Genomic DNA, 27,413 nt, shown 5'->3' with positions numbered 1-27,413 from the left:
CGGCAGGCAGTGCCCCGGCCATCCATCTACCGCCTCTCGCGAGTGAGGGAGACGGACAAAAGACGTGGCGAAACTCTTCAGCCTTCAGGGATATCATTGCCCTAAGTCAGTGTACCTGCATTGTTCGCCACCAAAGCTAGACATTCTTTGACAAAAGGACGGCCGACATAATTCTAATAAAAGTTGTCTTAGTTGCAACCACGAAAGGATGAAACGCGTTAGTGGTCATCGCATTAGCTTCTCTGAAAGTGCACGGTAGAAATGGACAACTGTGTGCTGCAAACTACCGGGGGTGTTAAACGAAGGCTGAAAATAATGGACTCGTGTGGCAAAATTATGAAATTGATAGCACAACAGCATTTTAAAACCTGTCCATGTAAGATTTGCTTGCATCTGAAGTGCCGTACGTAACTGCATTACTGTAGTTGAGTATGAAGGATTGTATTAAGGTCAAGTCGGCCTGATTGAACGGCGAGATGAGATTTGCACAAAACCTACCACCCCTTTGGGTGAAGGTGAGAAAGGCATTAACGGCGTATATATTCATTGAGGGGGCAGGCGGAACAGGGGCCTTCCTTCAAGTTAGCAAGAAAATGCCGAACATTTTATTGATGCTCAAATATTCGGGAAACGTTTGCATACACTGCCCACTGTGAGGTGTTTTGGACGTCATTTGTGTGTTTTGTGGAACGATACAAAAATTACAAAGATATGAAACACGAGCAATTTACCAGCAAATAAACCTGTGTTTGTTTCAGGCGATGAATGGTGATCGAGCTCTCGATAAAGATCCAATCTTGTCTGTAGTGCTTAAACGCAACCACCAGTTCGGGGTTCAGTACGTAATTGATACAGATAAGTTTTATTTATTTATTTATTTTTTTTTGGGTTGCACCAACATGACTCACGCTCCCGCTCTCTGGTACTTGGGATCCTTAACAACCCTCGAGAGCTTCAGAGAAAATGGTGCCGCTGTGTTTACGACCCGTCTCACTGAATTCTGGAGCCTGGGGAAACTTGTGCGTGTGAATACATCTCTTGTTATTATAATGCTGAGTGGGTGAGTCGTTACAATTTAGTGGAGTTAGGCCTACTGCTCGACAGCTACACGCGACCGGAACAGATCATCATAGGGGACTTCGTACAGATATTGTGCTCGGGTTACACTCGGTACGGGCACTGGAAGTCGGTCACAACTCGGTTGGGTAGCAGTCGGGGTTCAGCAAGTCACTGTGGTACTCCACAGCGGTGGCTATCTCCGTGGACTCTGATGCGAGCTTGTGTTTCGGCGAAAGATTCAGAACACTTTAGACGAGGACTGGGAAAACAACTGCTGGCATGGAAGAGAACTGGACGAGCGCCTTGAACATGACTACTTGGGACGGAAATACGTCGACAGTTCCCGAGGACTCGAACTGTTCATTCCGAGTGCCAGGCGCAAGAGAGATGTTCCTCTGTAAGTATGAACGAGGATACACGTCTGAATGCCCTCAAAGTAAACCTGAGATTTTCAATAGCGTCAATGGTATCGGATCCTGGCCTGACGTTGCTCCCCACTGTCAACGCAAATGTGGCTCTCATCGAGTAGGCACTTTAGCGAACGATATATATGCCAGATTTAGTTCCCATCTACAATTCAAGGCCTGGTTTTCACTGTCCGAAGGTAGCTTTATAAAATCACGAGCTTGCCCTTTTAGGCCCAAATTGCATTCAAAAAGGGTTCTTGTACTCGGGCACGGATTAAACATTTATCCAGCTCTTATAAGAGCGCCCCGCTGCCGTGAAAGTTTGTTTGAAATAGCTCACATTCGCCCAACGAAGTTCTTTTATATTTAACTTTAATTAAGGCAGAGAATCGTCGAACCATACAAAAGCTAAACTAACAACAATGGGAGGTTAGAAATAAATATACATGTGAAAGAAACTCACAGAGAAGGACTGCACGCCTTTAAATGACCCTTGAATTACCGTCGCTCAAAGGGAAGTGGGCAGTTAATGTTCATTCAGTAGATTGCTTAAAGGACGGAGCACATGCAAAGTGTTTGCACATACATGTACTCTACGGCAATTGCATAGCATTACGTGTGTGTGCGGTTCCTGTCGTAAGAACTTCGGTAAATACAGCGGTCACCCCTGCTTCATTTATGACCAAAGATCACTGAGCGTCGGGTCCCTGTACAATTGAAAGGTTTTCCATTGAAAAGAATGATACAGCGCAGTCTCTAAAGGGAACTTGCATCTTTTATATGCACGTGATTACAAAGAGCGATTTATAAAGATTTTGTCCAATCATGCGATCGAAGTTCTACATTATGGATGCACCGAAAAACGTTCAGACGCCTGGACAAAAATTGACAACGCAATTTTACCCTGAGTTTCATACTCCTGAAAGTATGCCTGATATATGCTTGATGTACATTGATAGAAGTTACATTCCAAATAACTATTCATAGATGCTTCAAAGGAACGTTTACGATTTGGACTTTACGCTCGTTATTGTGAAGTCGGGTTTCTTTTTTTCTCGCAAAAAAGAGCTTTGCAGACATAACAATTTCCTCTTTTGAATATTTCTGTCAAGTTTGTTTCATCCCATAATTCTATGTTAATATTTGTAGATCAAGTTAACCGGAAAAAAAACATAAGATAGGTGGTTTTGATTTGAAGTAATTAGACGACACACTTCACGTTCTCAGCTGCTACATGTAAACACGGTATCCTGGCTCAATGTCCAGCGATAGTAGATAACGAGACTCGCCACAAAAAGAAATGTTATTTTTAAGTCTTCTTATTGGTTTGACCTGTTTGTTTGGCTTTGAATATCTACTTATGAAAATATTAATTTTGGTGAGATTATTAATCAACTTCAGGAAGGAGCTAATGAGACTGTGTGTTTGGCAGGCATATTCTTTGCTGTCATAAGGGCAAATTGTCAAGGTGGATTTCCCAAAATGCCAAATGTAGAAGCCGATTTTCTAAGGACCGATAACCGAGTACCCTGGGACTGTTTGTCTGTCACCCTGGGACTGTACTTTCAATGCAACTTCGGTCATGTCGTTTTTAAAGTCAGAAAGTCTTTATTAAATCAGTCTTATTCAATTAAATTTAATGGATCGCAATAATTTTAAGTATTCCATCTGATTCTAATCACTGTTTCTGTTTGTGGTACAGCGTGTTTTTTAGCAGTTAATAATGTCACTGTTAATAACTTCTAATATGAACAAATTTAACCTTCTGTACCAGTGCACACGTTGGAACCCTGGTCTATGGCTATGCTCATCGTCGTGTCCACCTTGAGTTTCCTGACAGGCGTCCTTTACGTGGAGATGGCGTGCAGTGTGGTGCGCACCATGAAGTACGGCACACAGCGAGGCTACACCCTATTCATCCTGGGGCTGGCGCCGGTGAGATCACACTGCGACGCCATATGGCTAAATCCGGCAAAATTGGTTTAGTAACTTTCTTGCTGATGGTAGAAAACAAGACCAACCTACCGAGATGGCCGGTGGGCCGTAATCGACTCACAGGCAGAAACCGTCTGACCTATGACACAACCGACCAATCCCAGCAGACAATTTCGTATCGGTGTACTTTTACTGAATGACCTTTGGGACCGGCCTAAATAAGCAAATTAACCAACTTTCAGGAGCAGCGAATAGAAGATCGGGACCTTCGGCCCAATTTTGATTCGGGCCTGATTTGGCTTGATTTTGGTCAGTATTATACGGTCCAAATGTGGACATCGCTTCATCATTTCTTAACAAACCTGATCATTGTAAATGTAACTCTTTTTGATATGTAGGTCTTTAGCCTGACATCATTGACTGGTATCTACATACCTAAAGCGACCCTCGTAGGTGTTTGGGCATCCAGTGTGTAAGTTTATTTTGACTTCACACCTGAACATTTATGTCTCAACAAAGCCCTGAATAATTATTGCGTAATACTTTTGCAAGGAGGTGCGTGTCGGTAGAACGTCAGAGGGCGAGGCAGGCAGGACGAGAGATTCAAAGTGAACAAACTTCAAAGTACACATTTGCACGATGTATTGCAAAGGTTACCAAACTACCACCTTTATTTTCGCCCAGTTATCTCTCAGTCTCGCTCTACATCTTCCTGATGCTGGTATTCACGTACTTCGGAGGGCCGGATGAGATGGTAGCTAAGTTGGCCACAACCACGATCAGTCTGGCGCAGCCGCCACTCGCTTGCTGCTGTCCTTGTTGCTGCCGCAAGATTAGGCTGACGAGGTAAGTAGAAAGTAACTCCCCCCGCGACTAGTTCTCCGTCAATTAGATTATTGCCTAAAAACACAAGTTTTCTCCACAGACAACAAAACGGTGTTTTGAAAATGTAGGGCAAGTCTTTATGCTACTCTAGACAACCGGACTATGGTTGGTTGATTCAACTAAATACTTAACCGTTTACGGAGGACTTGCCCAAGATGAGCAGTATACGAAAAACTCAACTTCTTGAGCAGCAATAACAGCGCCTTTTAAGATATTTTAAGGAGTGTAGACAAACAAGAGGAAGTCAGACGCAACAAAAAGCAAATGAGGAACAGAAAGGGCCACAATCATGTAAAAGTTTTTTAAATGGTGCGATGTTTTTTTAACATCTGATTTGCTCAAGATGCTGAATCACCAGAGTGTGATTCTGAGGTGTTCTTGTCAGAGGTCTATCAAGCATTTCCCCAAGTTCCCAAAATATAAAAAAGTGCACAACCGCGTTGAGTTTCACGTTTTAACATGCTCTCAGAGGGAAAGCTATGTGAATAATTTCAAACAACGAAAGATGAACGTTGACACGCCCAGTACACCCATATCGACCGCAATAAAAGACATTTTGTGATGTTGCTTTGACACGCAGTACCAACTTGCATCGTTTGCGGGGAGCGGTGCTTCAGATGGCTGTGGTGTATCCCTTGACGTACTTCATCACCGCCATACTATGGGCGGACGGTCTCTACAATCCCTCAAAGGTGAGATAAATTTCTCATTGAAGACGAGCGATGTTACAGTTTCCTTATTTAGTGATCCTGGAGTCTCTTTGCCAAAGACAGCCGTAGCTGAGTTAACTCTTTGAGCAGGGTATATCGTGTCACGAAATAAGCTATGTTCTATGGTAGATTTGCCAGCGGAGATTAGAAGAGGCGAGGACTCTCAGCATGAGAGCCCAACGCATCCCTGGCACTTAAGTATTAAATGTGAATATAGTGCCCTATCTAGAAAATTAGCTCGAAATTTCCCTCCACATAATACAAAATGGCGATCTGGGAGACTGCGCGCAGCAGATTCTGTCACGAAGACACTTAATGTGCACGTGTATCCATGTACAGTCAGCGACTTGTAAGATTCAATTTCGTTATCATTTTCTAAAACTTAAAAGTTCTCAAAAACATTTTAATCCGCTTCCTTTCCTGGTTTCCTTTCTATTCATTTCCCCCCTTCTTTTTGGTAATTAATTAATATTTTGGTGGCGGGGGAGTGTCCCCTGGCCCCTCCCTGTTTTGTATGTAAACGACTCTGAAGCCTTTGTAAAGCCCGTGCACGCAACAAGAGATAGAGGAAGCCGAGGATTGGGGACCAACACAAATTCAGACTTATCCTTTCCTTATTTCTGTAGGTGGACCCCACATCTGCCTATCTGTACCTGTCAGTCACCATGTTGGCATCAACGCTGACCGCCATGTATGCCTTGACCATCATAAACGTAGCGGCCGATGCCAGCCTAGCCGCCATGTATGGAACATTCCGTCTCCGGTTCTCCCTGCTCCAGTTCTTCATGATCGTTCCCAGTATCCAGGGGCTGGTTATCACCATCATCTCCCAGGTGGTGAGGTTCCCCTGCAGTGGCGTCCTGGCGCCGAGTATTAGAGCCAGCCGTAAGTATGGGGCTTAAATGCCTTCTGCGTTGAATGTCTGCGTCCATACTTGGCCTTGACCTGGGTTCCTTGGCGGTGTCTGAAAGTCTTGCCTGGGGCCCGTGGTAACAGACGCCAATTCTGGCAATAGATTTTACCGCAGCCAAGGGCGGAATTGATAAAGAACACTTTGACTACATCCGAATCTGTTGTCTAAGCTATGTCTAGGTCTTCGCTTCATTGAATATATGAAGTCGTAGGGGCAGAAGCTCGTTTCAGACACGACACAAGGTTTTAGAGCTGCTCGACAAGCTTTGGTCGAACTCGCGCGTATCGACGATGACATGCATTTTCTATGTGACTGCCAGGACCAACCAATCTGAGTGAGCCAAGGTTGGTTGCATCACTGGCTCTTAACAACCCAGACATCCTCCACCGCGAGAGGCTGTCCTAGGGGAATCTCCAGGCTATCCCCCTTAAAAGACATTCATTGTACAAACTCATGGCAATATCCAGTGTTCAATATAACATAACATGCAATATTCGCTGTAATAATCTCCGAGAATAACCAGTACGCAATATCAAACTAGATTTACTGTCATCATCTTGACTGAAAACCGCACTTCATAAATAGAGAAATGTTCTCATTTCAGTTCTGTGTCGTAGACCAATGTTCCTCGATCCAAAATGCCCAATTTTTATGCCGCTTTGCAAACTCCATCCCTTTCTGCAGTGTTGTACAACATGCTGGTTGTTATCGAGATGTTCCTTCTGCTCGTCATTGGCCGATGCAAGTCGCTCCTCAACGATTACCATCGGCCGCTGCTGCTAGGCCCCAACCAAGACGCCTCGCTCAGCAGGTCCCAGACACGGCACCGCTACGCCGGTATTCCAGACGCGACCTCGCCGATGCTAGACGCGGAGGGCAACAAGCCCGCCTTTCCCACGCACCTCCTGGACGTCGAGAAAGGCCAGGGAATGGTCGTGTTGAACGGTAACCAGACGCCTTTTTCAAATGGGCCTCGCAAGGAAATCCAAACTGATGTTTGAAAAGACACATACTGGAACATTTTATTCAAAATTCTTTTTGATGCGATATTTTTGGCGATCTTGAAAATGTTCGCAGTGAGCAAAGTGATTCTTTCAAGTGCACATGGAACGTATTTCAGCTATGCATGTGGGATGTAGCGCGTATCAAGATTCTCCGACAGAGATGCGGGTTCGTATTGAGGTACTTAAGATGTATATGCCTTTGCAACGTAAAGATTACCCTTCGGCGTAGAGACATTCCTGGAAGATGTTTGTAGCAAAACGTGCCTCATTGTTTTGTATTTAATTGATGTTACAAATCAAAGTATTATTGTTTTTGTCATTGATCATTTTATCACTTACTTTACACAGCGAAATAGCTTGCCCTAGTAAATACTAACTCAAAATGTTAGTCGATACTTAGCCGATAAGAGCCGCTTCACGCCTCCGTCTCGGCCGCGCAAAGGCCGAATTTAGTGAGCCTTTTCCATACATCACCCTTTTCAAATATCTGCTGAGGTTATCCCAATCGGACAAAATGGTTCGCAACTTAACTCGAGCCGCACTGATGTCCAGATGGACATTTTAACATTTATGGCGTCTAGCAGGCAACGCTGACATGCTTTGCAAGAACGCAGCCGTTAACAGTCAAACTCAGAACATCTGGTGCGCAAAAATGTGCCTCGATGAAAATGTACAATTTTTGCTTTCTGATGTTTTGGGGTTCTGAATCAAGTAGGTACTAAACACCCTCAACCAAATACTTGTAAATACAACCCGAGGCTACGATTTTAATAGTGTTTATAAATATACATATCACTCGGTTAAGACGAACATAGTGACTTCAATGTCATAGTTTTCTTACATGCAGTAGTTTTTAATCGAACGTAGGATACCATACAAACAATGCTTGGCCACTAGCTTTGTCTTAATACCTGCACAAATCGAAAACACTGATTACAGGATGCTGATTTTATACAATACTGACAGTATTACTGCATCAGTACTTGAGGCTGATTACTAGACTTAATTAACCACACTCTCAAGACACTTTGTGACCGACTCTATCGAACACAGGCCAAAGTACAAATGCAAGTACAAATGCTGCACTGCCAAATGTGTGGTTCCTTGTATTAATGCATGCTTGTACAATTCATATTTTTTGTAAGCAAATGGTTCACTTTAGACGCAACATGTTCATGTACCCACAGTCTGTTTTCTGTTTGTATTTTGAAAATAAAGTATACGGTGCTTTTATAAGGGAAAGTTCTGCCCCCTAAAAATTCTTCCTTAATAAAAAATATTGCCCTGGGTAGGAATTTAATATTGAAGGAATTCTCAGGTATCTTAACTCGTCAAGGTGATCATGAGTTTTCGTTTTCTCTTCTTGTTCTTGTCCTTCATCTTGGCCGTGGCATCGCCAAAGAGTTGCACCTCTTTCTGGGACTCCAGTTCCTGCTGGAGAAACTGCAGACCGGCCAGGTTGAACCCAATCCGATCCTATCGACAGGCGGAACACAGATTGCCGTCAGAAAAAAAAAAACAGTATCCGACGGTGATACTTTATTCACTATTCAAATGGGAAACTTTAAGGACCCAGCCAAATTTGGGGTGAAACCAACCCCAAGTCTTACGAGGAGGGAATGACAGCAAACAAGCCAATGGGGGGCGTGTGGAACGTTCAAACTGCAACACCAGTGTTCCATTGCAAAATTTCGGTCTGCTTTGTGCATAGAGCATTCTGGGATAGTGTTCCAACAGAAATGCTGTTTTCCCAGTGGAATGGTCACCTGTTCTGGAATGAGAACAAGGCGTTCCATGTGACCATTCCGAGTTATGAGATTCTCCCTAATTTCACATACTCTGACAATACAAACTATCAGAAAGAGACCCGACATGTAGCTCAGGTCATATCTAATATGAGGTTTTTAACAATACGGCCACGACCACTGTCGGCATGTGTCCACCTGCTTACATAGGTAAAGACTCAGACTTAGCACTACATGTTTCTATGGTAACCCTTCAAGTCAAATTATACCGTGCCTCTGCAACCCCACCACATTTCAGTGCTTTTTCCCCTTAAATGGCTTCCCCCTGCAGAAAGCAATCACCCCTGCTTGCCCTCCGGGGGGGGGGTAATGCTTTCCCCCCCATCTCTGACCACGACTTACTCTCATCTGGTGCACCTGTTGCAGTGAGGTGGTGCGTAATCTGTCGATGATTGGTAGCAGCGACTGGCTGGATGTGATCTGTCCATGGTGAACCCTGCCAGAACAATAAACGGAATGAATAACCCTCCTGTGCGATTGTATATGCCACACAGAGCTGTCCTCTTAGACAAACTTAATCCGGCGACGTACGATGTGTCTACATAGAGTACCCAAGGGAGGATGGGGGTCAATGAGGACTATTCCCCCCCCCAAGAAAAAATGTCGTCCCGAAATATAAGCCGAGCTCAATCCTTTGTTTATGAGAGAATGTTAATTTTATGCCTTTTTATTTCCCTCCCTTCCAAAAGTATGTCAAAAGCCCTCATTATAGCCCGATTCTCCCAGAAAGGTCATAGAGTCACATGACAACAATGCCAAATTCCCCCCCCCAAAAAAAAAACAAACAAACAAACAAACTTGGCCCTCTCCCCACAAAAAAATCTTGTGCTGAAGCTGTAGAAGTGGATTGAAATTTTCGGTGATTTTCCCTTTCTAAAAAGTAGGAAAGTTAGCCCTAACAGTCCTCAACCCTCCCAAAGGATAGAAGATCAAACAGGACTGATCACTACAAAAATTGTTGCCATGGGAGAATCTACACAATTTACTAGAAGTTTTAGACATGTTCCAGTTGTGAGATGTAAGAGATATGAAGGCGCATGATAAAAAAAGGTTGAGAATAAGTAATGTGGATCACGTCAAATCACGTATGCAACGTGGAGATCAACTCATTGAGATCTTGAAATGCTTCAAAGCTATTGCCTCAGGCATCCTGACGTTTTGGCCCTAAAAAACATTTCTTACCACATTTTCCGAAAATAGTAGTTTTTCAGGAAATAGTGCCACATTCATAAGAGAGGGCAGGGCAGGGGAATGCACGTTATAATATCTTTCCAAAAAACTTGGCCCTAATTTCGTCTGAATCACTCTTAAAGTAAAGCTCTCACCTCAGAAGAAAGAGCAGACACCTGCAGGCTAGCTCCACCTGCCATCCTGAGCTGATGAAGGTCTCAAGCAGAGGCAGAAGCTCCAGCACATAGCTGAATGGTATCACCAACAGTGACTCCTCTAGTTCACTGGAACGAAAGTTTCTGACAGATTGATCGTCGGTCTGGTTTCTAAACCTGTCTCTGTCTCTTCCCCCGTTAGCTGTGTTGACACCTCTTGAACTATCCACTTTTTTGTGATTTACTATATCCCATCTTAGATACTGCATTTTTACTGGCACAGAACTGCCACACAACAATTACATATAAATCACCAAAACACGATGGGAAAGGTTTGCAGTGCAGAGTGTTCCAAAAGATTGTCAAGGAGGGGCCTCTCTTTTAAAAGTAAAAACAAACTTTGTATTTGAATGACAATGGACAATTTTACACAACCCTAAATACATTTGCTTTGGAGCAATACGTCATAACAAACACTAAAGAATGGAAAATTAACCGCAAAATAATGTACATGTATACACAAGATGTCGGCTGTGACATTGGAAAGTGACCTGCACAGTACAGAGTCTATTAAATGTAAAGTTGCAGTAGCAACCTGTAGGCGAATGCTTTGTTGAGCTTCTGTGATTCTCAGAACCAGTTGACTCAATGTTTGAACAGCGTCCTCTGTAGAAATATAGACAGAACACAGCTACAATTAACTGAACGTCCTCCAACAACAATTCTGACAGTCTTCCTTGGGGCCGCCCCATACTGCTTACATACCTGGACTTGACTTTCTTGATAACTTCAAGCACGTATCTTGTGGGCTGTAGATAAAAACCCCGTTATTAATGAACACCCTTGTTGAAATCAATGTTTTTTTGTTGAAACTCATAACACGTAAACTGCTTCACTTCAGTATGAACAGGTGAATTTTCTACTGAGTTTTTCACCATCAATAAGGTTGGTCGCAATTGTTTCTCTGTCATGAAGGCAACACATTAATTCCTTCAAGGTAAATTTGATTGTAAAGATGAACAGCGAAATTGACAGGAGCGGGATTTGAACCTGCGACCTTTGAAACACTGTACCGGTGCTCTACCAACTGAGCTATCCAGCCCTACATTGGTGGCTCTTCCCATTTGTCAATATCTTTGTTGGGGGGTGCTAGTTAGAATCCATGAAACCTGAACCACCATATAACCAGGGGTCATGCCCTAAATACACGATGCAACCTGGGAAATGGTGAACTGGGATCACTCGGGGGCAATATGGCTTTTTTGAACACAAATCATGAAACAAACTACATAGGGAAACTGACCAGGTGCTTACAAATGATTACAAAGATGAACAAAGAAAACTGACTCAAGCAGGATTTGAACCTATGACCTCTGGAATATCGTAATCGCTTTTGGAACTCACCGAGGTGTTGCCGTATGCTTGCAGAATGGGGTGCTTTGTGAAGGGGGGAATCTGTGAAGAAGGAACAATGCCATCAGTGTTGAATATGAAACGAAACACTGAATTTATGTAATCTCAGAGAATTCTTGAGTTTGTGTTCATTTGAAAAATTCTTTATCTCAGCAAAATGGTCCTTAGTCAGTAGAAAACATGCCCTCCGGTTTTTGTCTGTTTTCACCACGTCTGTTTTGCTGATAGTTTCTTATCCGTTACTGTATTTGGTTATGAAATCGAATAACCTGTTTCTTTATACGCCTCCTTGCACTCTGAGCCTCTCTATGAGTTTTTCCTTGTTTGAATACCCATTGCCTTTTCTACTTCAAAGACATCCCTTACCCTTTCACCCTACCAACTTGGACTTTCTTTATTCTTCTGGCTCCTGTTGGCAGTTTCTCATCCATGAATCTCTTGAGCACTTACCCCACAGCTTCCCCACCCTTTCTCCCCTCACCCTGTCTGTCACTGACCTCCTTCTTACTGGCCTTCTGTATCTCCTCGTGCTCCTTCTCCTTGGCTGTTTCCTCCTTGTACAGTTCCAGGGCCTCCATGATACGTTCGGCTGCCTTGACGGTCTCGGCAGTCTGTTTACCCGCTGATGCAAGCTCACTGTTTGCACTTTGACCTGGGAACTGCATGTAACCACAGACAAATATCTATTAGTGACTAAGCACTGTCAATACATCGATATTATCGATATGGGTTTGACATCGATATCGCCGATGTTAGTTACTTGGTAATATCGACATATTGAAAATATCGGATTTTGGAGAAATATTGAAAATATTGAAACTTCAAAAACATCAATATTGAAAAATATATCGAAAAATATCGCAACTGAGGAACAAACTTTATTAAAAAAAAACCGCAATTACTACCGTAATTTTTTATAAGCCACGGCTTACGAGTGAAAAATGGCGACATTTGAAGAATAAATTCAGTCACCTATCTCAGCCTGAAAAAGGCAATAGCATGCTGTTACCGTACTACCTGCGCATGAGCACAGCACCTACACAGTGAAAGAGTTTCTAGTGTTTTGTTGACAGACAGGGCTTCCAGGCACTCTTTGGAGTTGTCGCCTTACCGCAGGCCGCTCTTCGTGGGCCATGGCCTCCTCTGCAGCTTGTTCTCTCTCCATCTCCCGCTCCTCCTCCAGGACCAAGGGCTCCTGGGTCCTCTCCCACAGACGCAGGGACTTGTCATGTGACCCAGACACCTACCAATCAAAAGGTCACGACAACCATCGACAAGTTAGATGACTGCATGCCAGCGACTCATACTGCCAAACTGGACCAGTGATATCGGCTCACAGCGAAAAACAAGAGGTGGCATGCTTGTTTACACAGCAACAATTTCTGTTATTGGGAGGTCACTGCATGCACGCACAAGTTGTCTGCATTTGGCATAAGCCAAACTGAGCATATATGACCAATTTCTGTTGAAATGTACAGTTTGTGCATGAGTGCTTGGCACCAAGACGATATGATTCCCACCAGCCTATCTATTTTTTTTCCAGTGAGTGGACGCTCAACTACCAGTGGATGCAAAGTAAAGTGAGTTTTGGCCATGTGGATGTTTCACTGGAACAGAGAACCTTTTTGTAGAGTCAGAACCCACAGATCTGTAATTTCTTTTTAAAAGCTTCCAAAACCATTAGTATGAAATGTGTTTTTCATTCAATTTCTGTCCGGCCTACGCTGCTGCAAGATAATGGCATCTGCACCAATGGGGGAAATCGTGAACAGCAAATTTGGACACCAATTCTTTTTTTTTTACTCCCATCACTTTAAGAAAGTTGGAATTCCCACTCTGAACAAGGGTCAGGCAGCTTCACAGCCCAAGTTTATATTTAATGATTTCACATAATCTTACCAGATAGTTTCCATTAGGGCTGACTGCTAGACACCACACTTCGGCATGATGGCCCTGAAACATGGCAGAAATGGAGTCTTTACTCCAGGTTTAATAGCAGCAGACTGAAGTATAAATTCTTGATTTATTGGCTAACCCTAGCCCCCATACTCTCCAAAAGACTTTCAAAGATTTTACAGGATTAGAGGAAGGTAGATCCCAGTCAAGATTGATTTACATAGGATTTGATTGTTAATGAAAGGTAAAGTACAAAACATGTTCCACGTTTTGTGGGCGTGAGAAACTTGAAATTAATGTCATTTTGCCACTAACTGACACCTCAGCACTTCCAATGTTGTAATGCAGCTTAGGTACAATCCATCTGCTTGCTCAAGTAATATTATATGTTACATGAGAATGGTTATCCCACTTCTGCCACCAACTGATATGTGACTCACTTCTAATGTGGTGATATGCTCGAAGTGATCAGCATCCCACTGCTTGATCTTCTTGTCCTTGCCAGCGCTGAAGAACAGGTGGGTGTGGGGCACAAACTGCAGGCTCATGATGCTGTCGTCGTGGGCAAACATGGACTTGTGGCAATCTCCGAAGTCCAGCCCCCAGATTTTGACGTTGCGATCAGCCGAGCCAGTTACTATCAAAGTGCTGTCCTGTGCACAGAAGTTGATAAAAAGTTACCAAACAAATAAGACTATTGCTGTTTGAAAGCATATCTTATCTGATTTTGGTCTTTAGATCATATTAAGGAACACGAACATCACAAATCCATCAGTAAATTACACATAAAAGTATATAAAACTGTTGACTTACTGATGATATGTCCATTGTTAACACGGGGAGCTTGTGTCCATACAATGACAAGAAAAACTGCAAGGAACATCGCAAGTAAAATCAAGTACAACTCACAAAGAAATGGTTACATTTTTTATACAGAGAAGTGAATCCAAAACTGACACAACGGACGTAAAACACACCGGAATGGCACTTTGGTTTTTGTCCAAAGCACAAAAATAAGGCTAGAGAGTCCTAAACATAACTAGACAATGCCTGAAATAAGCCCAAACATTTTAAATGACAAAGTCTAAACTCATGATTTTGCTGAAACCTCTATCGAAATAAAAGATTGCTGCTGACAAGCAACTGAATACAGCTCAGCTTGGGAAATAATCCCTACAGTGTTTTAATGCATTTTGGAACATTACCACAAAAAACTTTTTTGAGGAAAATATTAATGATCTGAAAACACATGAGTACATTTTGTTACCTTCAGCGTATCAGCAAAGAAGACCTTGACGGTGGAGTCTAGCAAGGCTGCAGCTATCAGCCTCTGATCTGGGGAATACTTGACGCACAGGACGTCATCTGACATCTGTAAGGTGCGTCGGTGGACCACGGTCAGTCGCTTACTGGCCTGCTGGGAGTCTGGATCCTTGACCAGTTCAAAATCCCAGAATTTGAGAGTCTTGTCTGCACTGCCTGTCACAAATCCTCGCTGTGTCAAGAAAAAAGGTTTAAAGTTCCAAAGCAAAGTCACTTTTCATTATGAACAGAAAAGGATAGTGATCTAAATGCAATACAAAATTGCCAATACCAATCCATCCATTTACAAGATCTTGCCGGCATTCCCTAATGTCGGATTATGATTCTACATCAACAATGACAAACTTTCTGAAACGCCAGGTTTGAACTGTGTCGTCAAACTTTTCTTTGCAGAAAACAGAGCACATGTGTAATACTGCAAGGCACCAGCCAATAGTCTGCCCTAAACTTTGCCTCACACAAGACTGTGAAGAGCTTTTAATGGCTTAGCACAGCCAACTCAACAGAGCATTACTTTGAAAGGTTTGCAAGTTGTGCGGCATTTCTGAGGGCGTACATTTCTGGGTAAAACTCTGTGTATTAGGTTACTGTAGAGGTTAACGTTTAGGTGGATTAACCACTTGCTGCTGGGGGGATTTTTCTTGAGCAAGACAAGATGCCAGGTCATTTTCAAGATTTTCCATTTTCAAAATTCTTCAAAACTTCATCATTCCATTTAATGGCCATTTATACCAAAATGAAGAATTCTTTGGGCACTACTCTAAAGCTGACAGGTAAAATTCATTGACTCCTGAATATTTTAGCCAGGCCTGCAGCCTTGGAAAGAGAGCCCAGATTGTGCGGTGTTATGTAAGATTCTTTTGTTCCCGAACCCGCACAGTGCACTGCTGACCTCTTTTTAATAGAGGCCAGATTAGCATGCAGCGGTGCTGTGTGGCTCATTGCTGAGGTGGTGGAGAGCTTTTGTCCCTGGTGGTAATCTGCTCGCTCTAAATGCCTCAAACCATGGTATACTGTTTCAAAACAAGGCTGGATTATCTCCACTATTGAGAGTGAAAAAATGTTGGTAATGCCCTGCAGCTCAGTCTTTTGTGCTGAGCACGGTCTTTTTTTAGGCCCAACTCTTTTGTCCCAGTTCTGGGCTCCCCGGCTCTGCCTATAAAGCCTATGTACCTGAAAGCGGGTCACCCGGCAGCTAGTGGTCAACAAGATACAAGAAATTGGTGGACACATTCTGGAAACCATACTACAATACAATTCAATGCCTAAAAAAGGTTTGGCCTTCAACGCAAAGCTCACCTTATCTGGAGATGTAGCTATGGACCAGATAGCGCCCTCATGGGCCTCAACTCTCTCCAGTAATGCACCTGCTGCGATGTCAAACAACTCTAGGTGGCCAGTCTACACTTTCACAGGGACACAAAAGGCAAACAGAAAAAAGTCCTTATTCACGACACTGGATAATATGATCGCATGATTCTACCGACTAATTTCGGAAGACACCATTACCATGTGTTGGCTAAACTCTCAAACATGCTTTGAAACTTGAGGCACGCACATGTTCCGGAAGTCGCAGAAGCCTAGTGATCAAAAAAGGCATTCAACGCAAGTGTACCGGTACCAACTGAGCAGGACCACAAGTGCTACCTGGTTGCTGGATAAGCCAATAGCTGTTCTTGTGTATAGTAATCCCCTCCAAGGTTGACAGCTACAAACCTTTGTTCCAATCAGAGAGTGCCTTTCGCTGATCACAAAAGCAGAGCAGAGAGCATAACCTGACTTCATGGACCGGATGCACTGTTGTGTTGCTCTAAAGAACAAGACAAAACCAGCCATAACTTGAGAAAAGCTATAAATGTTTCCAACTCACAACTCATAGCAAACAAGACATTTCAAAGTTAATGACAATACCAAGGTATGCACAGAGAATGCAACAACCTGAACAGTAAATCAAGTATTGTACATAGGTATCTTGAATTCTAACCCCGTCTAGTTTTATCCCTACATCTCACTGGGTCCTGCAGATTCAACCCAGTATTGTGTTGAGCCAGATGAAAAGAAAGAGGATTCCACAACAAACCATCTATGCTCCAACTGCTATCAATAGAGCACAGCCTTAGTGAACCAAGAAAACCCACATCTGGATTTAGTACAGTAATCTAACTAAGGGAGAATGAAATTTTCAGTATACAACACTATGCAGGCTTGTAAGACTGTGTGTGGGACAATGCCTGTTGGCAGTTTATGAACATACATACATGTTGCAAGATTCAATGTGGTCTTTCCTATCTCTAGGCGATTATGAATCTACTTACTGTACAGAACTAAGTTACACAAGTTACTCTATGGTGGTATATGAGCAGCGGATTTGCACCAGCATTTGCAATATTATCTATGAAGGTAATTTTCATAGGGTTTGTATAGTTTAATCATACATGTAGGAAGGCCAGAAGGCTTTGTCTACCTGTTCCAGACTTTGACGGATTCTCCAGCGCCGGTCAGCACCGTAGTGTTGTCCGAGCTGAAGGCCACGGTCCTGACATCTGACCGGTGGCCCGGGAAGGTGACCATGCCTTGTTTCTCCGCCTCCCACTGCTGGCCCTCCATTGACGGGAAGATATAGGTCTCAAGAGAATTACTGTGCAGCTGCAGCACCAGTTTGAGGGACGCGGCGCTGTTTTCCAGGATGGTCGCGAAAGACCTAGGGTTGGTGGAAACAAAGTCAAAGGTCACAATACCATTTAAAGTGGCATCTTGGTGAAAAGTGGTGAGTTGCATGCCGGTCATTCCACCAAGTTGAGGAATCGTCTGTATATCGTGGACATTTTTTCAGATAAGGCATAAGGGGGCTAAAGACCGCAGTAGAAATATTTCTCACTCTCACCGTATTTTGCTAGAAGCCTTTAGAACACAGCGATGTTGGATTTCATCTTTCAGCTCTAGCCTCTCTGGAATTTCCTTTTGGCTTTCTCCATCTGCTGCAGTCTCCCTGCAAATTATCATGAATTCCATTTCACCACCAACCTTCATAAGAGCCACATGGGGAGGGTTCAGCTGGTCCTATCAGATCTTATTTCTTATTAATACATGGCAAGTTTTATACACTTGCAAAGTTTCAACCAAATTGAACACGCATTTTGAAATTACAAGCATTGGCATTTCACACTACCATCCATAATTCGATCCATTTCCTTTCATATGTATGTTCAATAAAAACCATGAGATTTTTCAGAATACTGCATTGGATTTACATTGGGCAAGAGTGGAACATCTAATACATAACTGGTGTCAAACTGTTCATGAAGCATGGCTCTATTAAATAGAAAAGCACAGTGGTGAATGTGATTTCAGGAAATTGAACATAACTGGTATCAAAATGTTCATGAGGCATGGCTCTATTAAATAGAAAAGCACAGTGGTGAATGTGATTTCAGGAAATTGAACATAACTGGTATCAAAATGTTCATGAGGCATGGCTCTATTAAATAGAAAAGCACAGTGGTGAATGTGATTTCAGGAAATTGAACATAACTGGTATCAAAATGTTCATGAGGCATGGCTCTATAAAATAAAAAAGCACAGTGGTGAATGTGATATCAGGAAATTGAACATAACTGGTATCAAAATGTTCATGAGACATGGCTCTATAAAATAAAAAAGCACTGTGGTGAATGTGATATCAGGAAATTGAACAGACTTTCCCCAAGCCTGGCTCGCTACAGTCACAAACACTTGGTCAAAGTGGTGGTTACACTTTTATTGCTTGATCACTCAGGGTGGTAGCAAAATGCTGGGTGAAAAACCTCTTGGCACACAGTCAAATGGAGTTGTGTCTTAGTTTCAGCACTCCAGCGATGTTCTACTTCAAGCCTGTCCAGCTGTTCAGATGCCCAACCAACCTGCTTTTCTTTCTGGCTTTTCTCTGGCGCTTGCTAAGAAGTTTGTTCTTTTCTTCGGCGGACAAAACGAGGAAGACTTCCAACCAGCAATCAGCACCCTGCGGGAAAATGCAAAGGAATGTCTTAAAAACACCTCACTACTGGAAGATCATTTAACTGACTTTTAAGAAATACAATAAATGATGGCGTCAAAATTTATTCCTGCTGTTTGGTTCGAGGTCTGACAGCTGACAGGCAATCATTGGTCAGCTTACATGACAACACAGCACTCTGCCTGTACCGTCAGTTGACAGTGACACGACTCGTTGACGACCTTTCCGCATGATGGATCCCACACCCTTGCAGCTGAGAATGCTCTATCAAAAGACAAACAGGAAGAGAAAACCACATTTAATGCATGTCTTACTACATTTCATCGAACATGACTCTTTGTATTGTTAATCCCACATTTTAGGCTTGATTCTATGTATGGATTTTTATGTTTTATGTACACGTGTGTATATCTTCAAGTCTATTGGGAAGTTGGAGGATTTAGGGGCCAATGCAATTCAACTTTTGTCACCCTTGAAACCACCCCCCTTGTATTTCAATTAATCTTATGCCCAATCACATATTTGCAATCTGAAAAGGTCTTTGGGTGCCTCTTTGGTTTTCATACTAATGCAAGTCTCCATATTTCATGAGTAAGACTGTAATGGAAAAAACAACCCCCCCCCGAGGACGTTAAAAGTGTGGCATCCTACATCGCAGTAATCAATGATTGTTAAATGAATGGGCAAAATTACTGTTTCTTCTTCGTCTTCCTCTTCTTCGTCTTCACCGATGATAGAGGACAACTTCTGCTTCTTAGCTGGCTGTTCGGAACCGTCAGTGGTCTCCTACAAAATGAAATCCACGACGGGTCAACGGATTAAGTGACATTACAAAATGTGAGTATATTCAACGCATCTTAACAGAAGTCGCTTCGTCCGAGCTGAGCCACTTCAGCCTACATGTACCTCTCAACTGAATATATCTGTAAGAAATCATCACCCTTAAATAATCTTAAACTATATTAATAGACAACCTGAGAACTTTCAGTATTTGAGGTTTGGATGTAGTGTCTACTGTACTGTAACATTTTTTAAATTTACCATCGCATTGAATGTAAAGTTCACATGGTTTTAAAACACTATTTCCTCTGAAATGTAATTCGTAGCATTCTGATGTTTGAGTAAAATATAAACAGTGTATGTAACTACAACCTTCGGAAACTGAATCAGATTGTTTTGAAATGTAGAAATCGTACAATTCAAAGCATTTATACTCTTTTTTCTGAATTAATACATGTATTCATGTCTATGGTGAAATTCATGGAAATGAATTAACTCCAAAATTCCAAATCCAATGCTTGCAATTATAAATGATTTTTTTTATGAAAGCAACACTGCAAAAAAATTAAATTGATTGAAAAATTTGTCAGGTCATGAGATTTCTATCTTTTAAAACCACTTATTTTGGCACTTTTTGTACAAAGAGCAAGGCCCTCCCGAGATAACAAAATCCACCAGTGGATCTCCATTTTGTAAAGCACAGCAAAATGCATGTACATGTACTTACAGAGGGTTACACAACATTACCCTAATGGTTACAATGGTTACCTCCTCATCTTGAAATGTTATATCCCAGACTCTAAGCTCACTGTCTGCAGCCCCCGTCACCAGCCTCTGGTCGGCGCCAAGGAGAACAAAGTCCCAGACCTGTCAACAATGAAACACAATGTGGGTGAATGAGTGGGCTGGTGGAAGGTATATGTACCATGTGCTACAAGTGTATAACAAGGGTACAGCATTGTGGTGGAGTGGTCATCAGCTAGGGCTGAGTCAATTCAAATAATTCACTTTTTGATCGAATATCCGCAGATTGTTGATGAACAAACCACATGTAAAATCAGTTGCAATAACGCACACCAGCGTTGTATTCAAGTCCGTGCATGTCCCTGTAAGTCTGTTACAAATCCATCGGAAGTCATTCAGTCTTAAGCCAATTCACAAGCTGTTCAAATGAGCTGTGACAAAAGCAGTCTTTTGTCATTGTTCACCCTGTTACTTACTTGTACATGTAGGACTGCCCCTGTCAAGGGATTTGTGACTGGACTTGTGAAAGGACTTGTGATGGACTCAAATGCAACACTGATGCGCACAATTGTTCCATAGCTTCTTACATCTAGGAGTATCTCCAGCCACGATTTAGCAAGATTTAAGAGATGAACAAGACTTCTTGCCCTGTTGAAAATTTCTATTCCTTTTCAATTGTTTAATGAATAATTTACTTTTTAAATCGATGTAAGATTTCTGACGCTTTTCATTTGAAATTGCTTGAAACAACCCTCCATAGTACAATTTGTCTTATTTAAAACAAAAGAACATTTCCCTTGTTTTTCATAAATTTTGCATCCGAATGTTCAAATTTGAAAAATAATATTCATATATTTGACAATCGATCGAATATTCAGTTATTCAGCTCAGCCCTATCATCAGCTGTTATTTGTTAATTAGCTTGGTCTGATTTTCACTGGACTACCAGTCCAGTGTCTCAAAAGTGCACTGGACAGAAACCAGTTTTTACAAGACTGAAACAGCACAAGATCATAAACAACAGCTATGCAGTTACCAGTCACTTTTGTATTACGTTAGATGAATTTAAGAATGATGTCTATCCAAGCACACCCTCTCACATGATGACCAAATAACATCAACACTAGACGTGCACGGGTGTTGCTAAAAAGGTCCATTTTGTTCTGTGAATGGGGGGGGGCGGTGTTTCTAGTGTTCTTCTGCAGAAACACGCTGGCCAGAAAACATTAGGTCCAGCATAATTTAATGGACGCTGTCCAGCAATCTAGTGTGAAATTTGAACCCCTATGAGCCCTGAGCTGGTTCAAGAGCATAAAGAGAGGGTGCAATTTCCCTGGCAACGGAGGCTCCTTTGGTTGGAACAGCACTTCACTGGTCCACAGACTACGAAATGATGCATGCGTTACTGTTGCGTCGCTACCAGCAGAATGAAAACTCACGATCAACACAGCTCTTTTCAACCAATGCAGGGGTGCTTCTGCTCAAGGCGGATTGGGAAACCAAACAGTTGGGAAGTCAAACAGTTAATTTTTAGGTAGTTCATGGACTGATGGATCTCTTTCTGAAAATATCCAGGCCACACTGCATGTCCCAGTCATAAGCATCATACTTACAAGCATGTCAAGACTTTGGTAGGGGCGTGGTTAAACCTCAGCTGCCACAGGGCTTGATTGATCCGTCAACTGATTGATCAGTTGGATGCTACGCTGATCAGCCAGCTACTTACTTAGTATGTGGGTCTGTGCAACTTAATTTACTAATGTTCTACCCATTTAGCATTGACAATTCAATCCTTATTGTCAATACAATATGGAGGTTGACTTCTCGAAGCAATTAAACTGGATCTGAGTCAGTGACCATAAGTATTAAGTAGTGCTTGTGTATGTAGTCAGACTTCTCATTTCAGACAAGGGCATTAACCCACAATGAACTTACCTCAGTCCTGTGACCAACCAGAGTCTTGAAGCAGTGCTGCGTGTCAATGTCCCAGAATTTGACAAAAGTGTCTTTGGAACTGAAGGGAAAAATTCAGAAACGCATTGGTATCATGTGGTTTTCAACCCAAACTTGAGGCATCTAGGAGTGAGGGTCCAGAAATGTTTTTGTGAAAGGCTTGTTACCCTAATCTGCCTGGATCCTTCAAAATCTTCAGTGGGGCTCAGGAAGATTTTTGGGGGGAGCGGGTTAGTGTAGCGGTTCTTTCCTCGCTTTGCACCATTGAGGCCCGGGTTCGAGTCCCAGCTTGGCCCAGGCTTTAAGTGCATTTGGTTTCCAGTCCATACTCGCTCTCGCAGGTTTTCTCCGGGTACTCCGGTTTCCTCCTGCCTCTAAAACTGGACCTTCTTCCTAACTCCGTAATGTGATGCTGATTAATAAGGTGTACGAATAAACATACAATTATTGGCGTAAATAGCCTGAGTTGCTGAAAGCGCCATTAAAACAAAAACAACAGGAGGAAGATTTTTGAGCAGTATGGGTGTATCTTTCACCTTGACATACATGCCCCTAAAATGCCCAAGTATAAGGCTGGTTCTGTTGGTTTCCTGCAAGGCTGAAGATAGTCAATGATTCAGGAGGATTTCTTGAGAATGTGAAGGGAGTTATGGGGCTCACTGGCCATTAAGCCAACAATAAACCGTTTGATTGACTGATTTTACGAGTGACCGATGAACTGACAAAATGGTTGGTTGGGAAGTCATACCTTGTAATCAGGATGTTGTGTTCTCTCATGAACCGGCACTGAGTGACCACACCCTTGTGACCTTTTAGCCTGTAGAGACCACTCTCGTTAACCACATCCCAAACTATCACATCCGTGTCCTACATAGCAAGAGAGAAAAAAATGAACAAAACAAAAGCAAAACAATAAAAAATAACTACAGCTCCGCCCAACAAGGATCAAACCTTAGCCTGAAGCCTGAAATAAACTTTACCCCTTTGGAAAAAAATTCAACTGCATTCAGTTCATGAATTTGACACCTGCAGTACCTGCAGATTTTAGTTTAAAAAAGCATGATTAAAAATGTAATATTGTGGTAACGAACTTGGAAAAATTCTAACTGTTTGGAGTCATTCAGTGCAAGCTTCGTCAAGGCTACATATGTACATGTACATCACTGCCATGTATTTTTCTGTACTTAAATGTCTGTGGGAATGAATTACTTCACCAGTTCACAGATCTTGCAGTGACGGAGAACACAAATGCATTAACAGCTTAGAAATGTAGGGCTGAGTTAGATCATTTAATTGATTATTCAAACGTTTGAACCCAAATTCCATCATACGCAACTACAAGTATTGGGGTGTGTGGTAGATTTTTGATCAGCCAAGCCTCCAGAGGAGGAATTTTACTGACACGTAAAATAACACATTATAATCATTACACTAACTTGGGATGGGTTGGTGACCAGTAGAAGCATGACATTCTGTGTTTGAATTAGGATTTCAGAAGGCAATTTTGGTCACAGAGAAACTGAGCTTTCACTGTGCTGCACCTACACCTGTACGTACATAGACATTTGTACATGTTCAATTACTCAACCTGAGAAATGAACATTAGAAGGCTTGGTAATCAATCAAATACATGTACGTGTATTTGCATAGATTTGGTACAGGCCTAATAAAATTAGGTCTTTTTATTCTCACTTTGGAGCCTGAAGCCAGTCGGACGCCCCTCTCGTCAAAGCTCAGTGCTGTGACGGCCGACTTGTGACCGCTGAATGTGACAGTCACCTCACCCGTGATGAGGCTGAAGAGCTTGACCGCGCCGTCTGCGTAGCCCACAGCCAGGCTCTGGCCCTGAGGACTCTGAGCTAACACTGAAACTTCTGATTTGTCTCCATGGAGGACAAGCATCTGTAAGAAAATAAACGTAGTCCCATCATGAAAGACTGCACGCAATATCCCTCCAGTCTAGGGTATATGAAGTCTTCAACCATCTAAATCTTGGAAGATTGGATGTCTTCGAAAATGAATGAAACCATGGCCATTTGTTATGAAGAAAACGCTTTTGACGAAGATGAGTTTGCCTACTGCCCAAACTCTGTCTTCTAATGACCGAAAAATATCCTAAAGACAATGTTGTGAGATCTCAGTGAATCTGTGGCATTAGCTGATTAGTGGGGGTAGATGGGTATTTACTCACCCCTAGTATTTTGCAAAACGTGCCTTTTTCCCACGTAGGCCTACATGCATGTGTCCCTATTACACAAGTATCCTTTACTAACACCATGCACACTTCAGAAATGTTTGTCCCCCAACGGTAGGGCTGAGTCAATTCGAATAATTCACTCTTCAAATATTTGACCTTCGATTCGATCAGACATCCAAATATTCGGTCGTACTGACTGGCAGGTTGTTGATGAACAAACCATATACATGTATGCAATTAACACACACAATTGTACATTATGATCAATATAATACATGTACATGTAGCTTCTCACATCTTGGAACATCTCCAGCCATGATTTAGCAAGATTTAAGAGATGAATAAGACTTCTTACCCTGTTGAAAATTTCTATTCCTTTTAAATTGTTTCATAAATAATTTACTTTTGAAATCATTGTAAGATTTCTGATGCTTTCATTTGAATCTGCTTGAAACAAGCCTCCATAGTGCAATTTTTCTCATTTAAAACAAACAAAAAAAAATTTCTCTTCCTTTTCAGGAATTTTGCATTTGAACATTAAAATTCGAAAAATACTTTTTGAATATTCAACAATCGATTACATATTCGGTTACACCCAATGGCTTTTCAATTTTACTATTAAGTAAGGTTAGGTGATGGGCGAAAACAATCTTGAGTGCCCTTTACCCCCCATAAATGACATTATAATGCCACTTGATCTCAAATATTTAAAGTGTATTGCTATGTGCTTCACACTCCAAACTTGCCTTTTCAGCTCTGCGTAAATCCCAAACGAAGACATGCTCACAGGCTGCGGCGGCTGCGTACTTCCCCTGGGTTCCGCGAAGTTCCACAAACAATATGTTGGCCTTGTGGGTGCCCACGACGCCAAACATGGCACTGGAGGCATAGCGGAGGTACTGCTTGGTCAGCCCCATTCTGCAACAGCAAGTATAGCAAGCTATGATAAAAATTCCATTTCTCCTAAATGGTCCATCCGCATTTAAATGCTTTGAAGAAATTGGGAAGAAAAAATTAGCCTTTTGCAATTAACTTTGACTCAAATCTGGTACACTGAGTTCTTTAAATTCACGTGAACACAACTTGAATTCTCCTTACTAAAACCACTGTTGCTATACCTTGTGATTCAGGGCAAGTTTTTTCTTAGTTACACAAGAGACGTCTTGCAACAATACACTGTTCTCAATGGATAAGAAGGGTACAAAGGAACCAGTCCCTTCCAGAGATGGTGGTTGCTATGCGAAAGCTTGCCCCAAATCATGAGGTATAGCAACAGAGTGTTTAGTCTGGGGAATTCAAATCGTTATGTTTATGTGCACTCAGATAACTCAGTGCACCAGATTTTATTTTGCAAATGGCTTATTGGGACCTTCGTGCACTTAGTCACCTGTACAGATCAGTAACTATTACCAGTTCCCAATTTCACGAGGCTACGGTCCAACACTAACTTAACCCCAACCTTCCCCAACCACACAAAATTAAACAGCAGTAAAGTGTTTAATTCTGTGGGGATAGGTCTGGTGGGCCCAGACAGCTGGCTTTTGCATTGGGTTTGGCATACCTCAGAAAACAAAGTCCAACAGCCTCTGTGCACATAGTCCCATATGGGTGTTTAACTTTGTGTGAATGGGGAAGGTTAGGGCCAGCAAACTTTGGGGGGTTATGGTCAAAACAATGATATTAGGTTGTAATATTTCTAATGATACTGAATGCCACAGTAGCCTACTGGATAATTATTGCACTTACATGTACATGTAAAAACAAATTACAGACCAACAAGGTTATACGTGTAGGTTGACCTCTACAGGTTTATACATGTAAAGACCAACCTACATGTAAGTGCAGAGTGTGATTGTGAGTTTAGGAACAGGTCTTTTTGTTGCACATCTTTCTTTTTGAATGCTTTTCTTCTTCAGGATATTTCTCAATATTTTTTTTGTCACTGTGCTTTTTTGTCTCCGAGCTTGCGTTTTTTACCATGGAGAAATAAGATGACAGAGCAGTTTAAATGTTGCAGAACTTAATACAACCCACAGTTAGGCAACACATGTAGGCCTACATGCCCATACTGTATATCTTGCAAGCATCAACAAACTTTACGATAAAAATTGCAAAAAACATTCTTTTAAGATTTAGACACAAATCAGTGTCATGTTATCTTTTATTACACTCTCGACGTTGGTGAATAAAAAGTCTTTAAAAACTGTAATTCTACAATTTCAATCTTGAGCTTTCAAAACAACTGACAACGGCAAGCAACAAAACCAGAAGAAAGATGAGACAAAAATCGGATCTAAATGGTCCAGACATCACTCTTTCAAACAAATTTATCTGCATGAAGTCAATCTGAAAATCCCGCTGGCCCTTGGTTTTCATGGATTGCCCCAAACTTGCATTTCAGAGGCCTGTACCAGTTTTACTTAGGTCTAGCATGTCTAGGGGTTTACCTTTCTTACGTAACGTTATTTGCGTTGTGGTTCGGTGACCGAATACATGTTGTACACATAAAACTGATACATGTACATGTATCACTGCATTCTGCTGCTGATTTTGGTCTCCCCTTCGGCGACCTCTGTTAGTTCTTCTTGGACATATTGGTCGTGCATGTTGGAATCAGCATGCCGGCCCTAGACTAACGTTAGTCAGTCGGTATTCCTGATGCTGATGGTTACAGGTTAGTGAAGACATGATCATACATGTCATAACAACATGAACAATCTGATTTAGGCCTATTTAATAATAATGACTCGGCTTAGCCCTAGGTTTCCTCTCAAAAAATAAAAAGTAAATTTTAAAAAAGGTTTTCAGCCTAGACTACCTATTTCTAATAAAATCACATAGAAATCGAAAAACAAAGCCACATTTTCTAACCAAACAATAATTAACCACTGACCATGCTGACTTACAATGGTTTTGTACACGTTCAGACGTTGGGCTTAGTAAGTTTCTCCTCAAAGTCTTCAATATTTCCAGCACATGTCATGAAGGATTTACATGTTGCATTTACGTAGGTGTAACGACATTTCTTGTTCACAAAAACTACAGGTACGCTACCTTGCGTATCCACTGTGTT

The 27,413-nt window shown here is 42.0% G+C and overlaps 2 protein-coding genes across 2 annotated transcripts; one reads left to right on the top strand and one right to left on the bottom strand.

Annotated features, from left to right (window-relative positions):
- The first annotated feature begins 909 nt into the window (after positions 1-909).
- On the top strand, positions 910-8,155 carry LOC147796636 (organic solute transporter subunit alpha-like). Its single transcript, XM_087146584.1, has 7 exons — positions 910-1,456; positions 3,241-3,401; positions 3,800-3,873; positions 4,086-4,247; positions 4,867-4,978; positions 5,623-5,881; positions 6,594-8,155. Exons 1-7 carry the CDS (start codon positions 1,339-1,341, stop codon positions 6,908-6,910), a joined length of 1,203 nt encoding a protein of 400 aa, XP_087002710.1. The 5' UTR covers positions 910-1,338; the 3' UTR covers positions 6,911-8,155.
- LOC147796635 (WD repeat-containing protein 3-like) lies at positions 7,733-27,396 on the bottom strand. The gene is made up of 24 exons (XM_087146583.1): positions 27,247-27,396; positions 25,087-25,258; positions 23,836-24,045; positions 22,892-23,010; positions 22,126-22,204; positions 20,215-20,313; positions 19,360-19,452; positions 18,829-18,930; positions 18,575-18,672; positions 17,560-17,664; positions 17,140-17,376; positions 16,392-16,485; positions 15,975-16,076; positions 14,620-14,847; positions 14,166-14,222; positions 13,793-14,005; positions 13,356-13,409; positions 12,568-12,699; positions 11,954-12,115; positions 11,448-11,498; positions 10,809-10,852; positions 10,044-10,172; positions 9,061-9,154; positions 7,733-8,389 (listed from the first exon to the last, which is right to left on the bottom strand). Exons 2-24 carry the CDS (start codon positions 25,255-25,257, stop codon positions 8,237-8,239), a joined length of 2,826 nt encoding a protein of 941 aa, XP_087002709.1. The 5' UTR covers position 25,258; positions 27,247-27,396; the 3' UTR covers positions 7,733-8,236.
- Between the last annotated feature and the right edge of the window lie 17 nt (positions 27,397-27,413).

This window comes from Acanthaster planci, linkage group LG15 (assembly GCF_054643075.1).
Source record: "Acanthaster planci isolate LZ-2023a linkage group LG15, COTS_SCS, whole genome shotgun sequence".
Classification (NCBI taxonomy): domain Eukaryota; kingdom Metazoa; phylum Echinodermata; class Asteroidea; order Valvatida; family Acanthasteridae; genus Acanthaster; species Acanthaster planci.
The sequence above is the reverse complement of the archived record's forward strand: the minus strand, read 5'-3'. Positions and strand labels throughout refer to the sequence as shown.

Bases quoted from the DNA above. Each gene is read 5' to 3' on its own strand.
- LOC147796635 (XM_087146583.1), bottom strand. From the start codon at position 25,257: ATGGGGCTGACCAAGCAGTACCTCCGCTATGCCTCCAGTGCCATGTTT. The intron at 12,700-13,355 runs GTAAGATTATGT...TTTGATTGGTAG, and splicing joins GCCCTAATGGAAACTATCTG to GTGTCTGGGTCACATGACAA. The intron at 8,390-9,060 runs GTAAGTCGTGGT...GCCTGTCGATAG, and splicing joins AACAGGTGCACCAGATGAGA to GATCGGATTGGGTTCAACCT.
- LOC147796636 (XM_087146584.1), top strand. From the start codon at position 1,339: ATGGAAGAGAACTGGACGAGCGCCTTGAACATGACTACTTGGGACGGA. The intron at 4,979-5,622 runs GTGAGATAAATT...TTATTTCTGTAG, and splicing joins GTCTCTACAATCCCTCAAAG to GTGGACCCCACATCTGCCTA. The intron at 5,882-6,593 runs GTAAGTATGGGG...CCCTTTCTGCAG, and splicing joins GCCGAGTATTAGAGCCAGCC to TGTTGTACAACATGCTGGTT.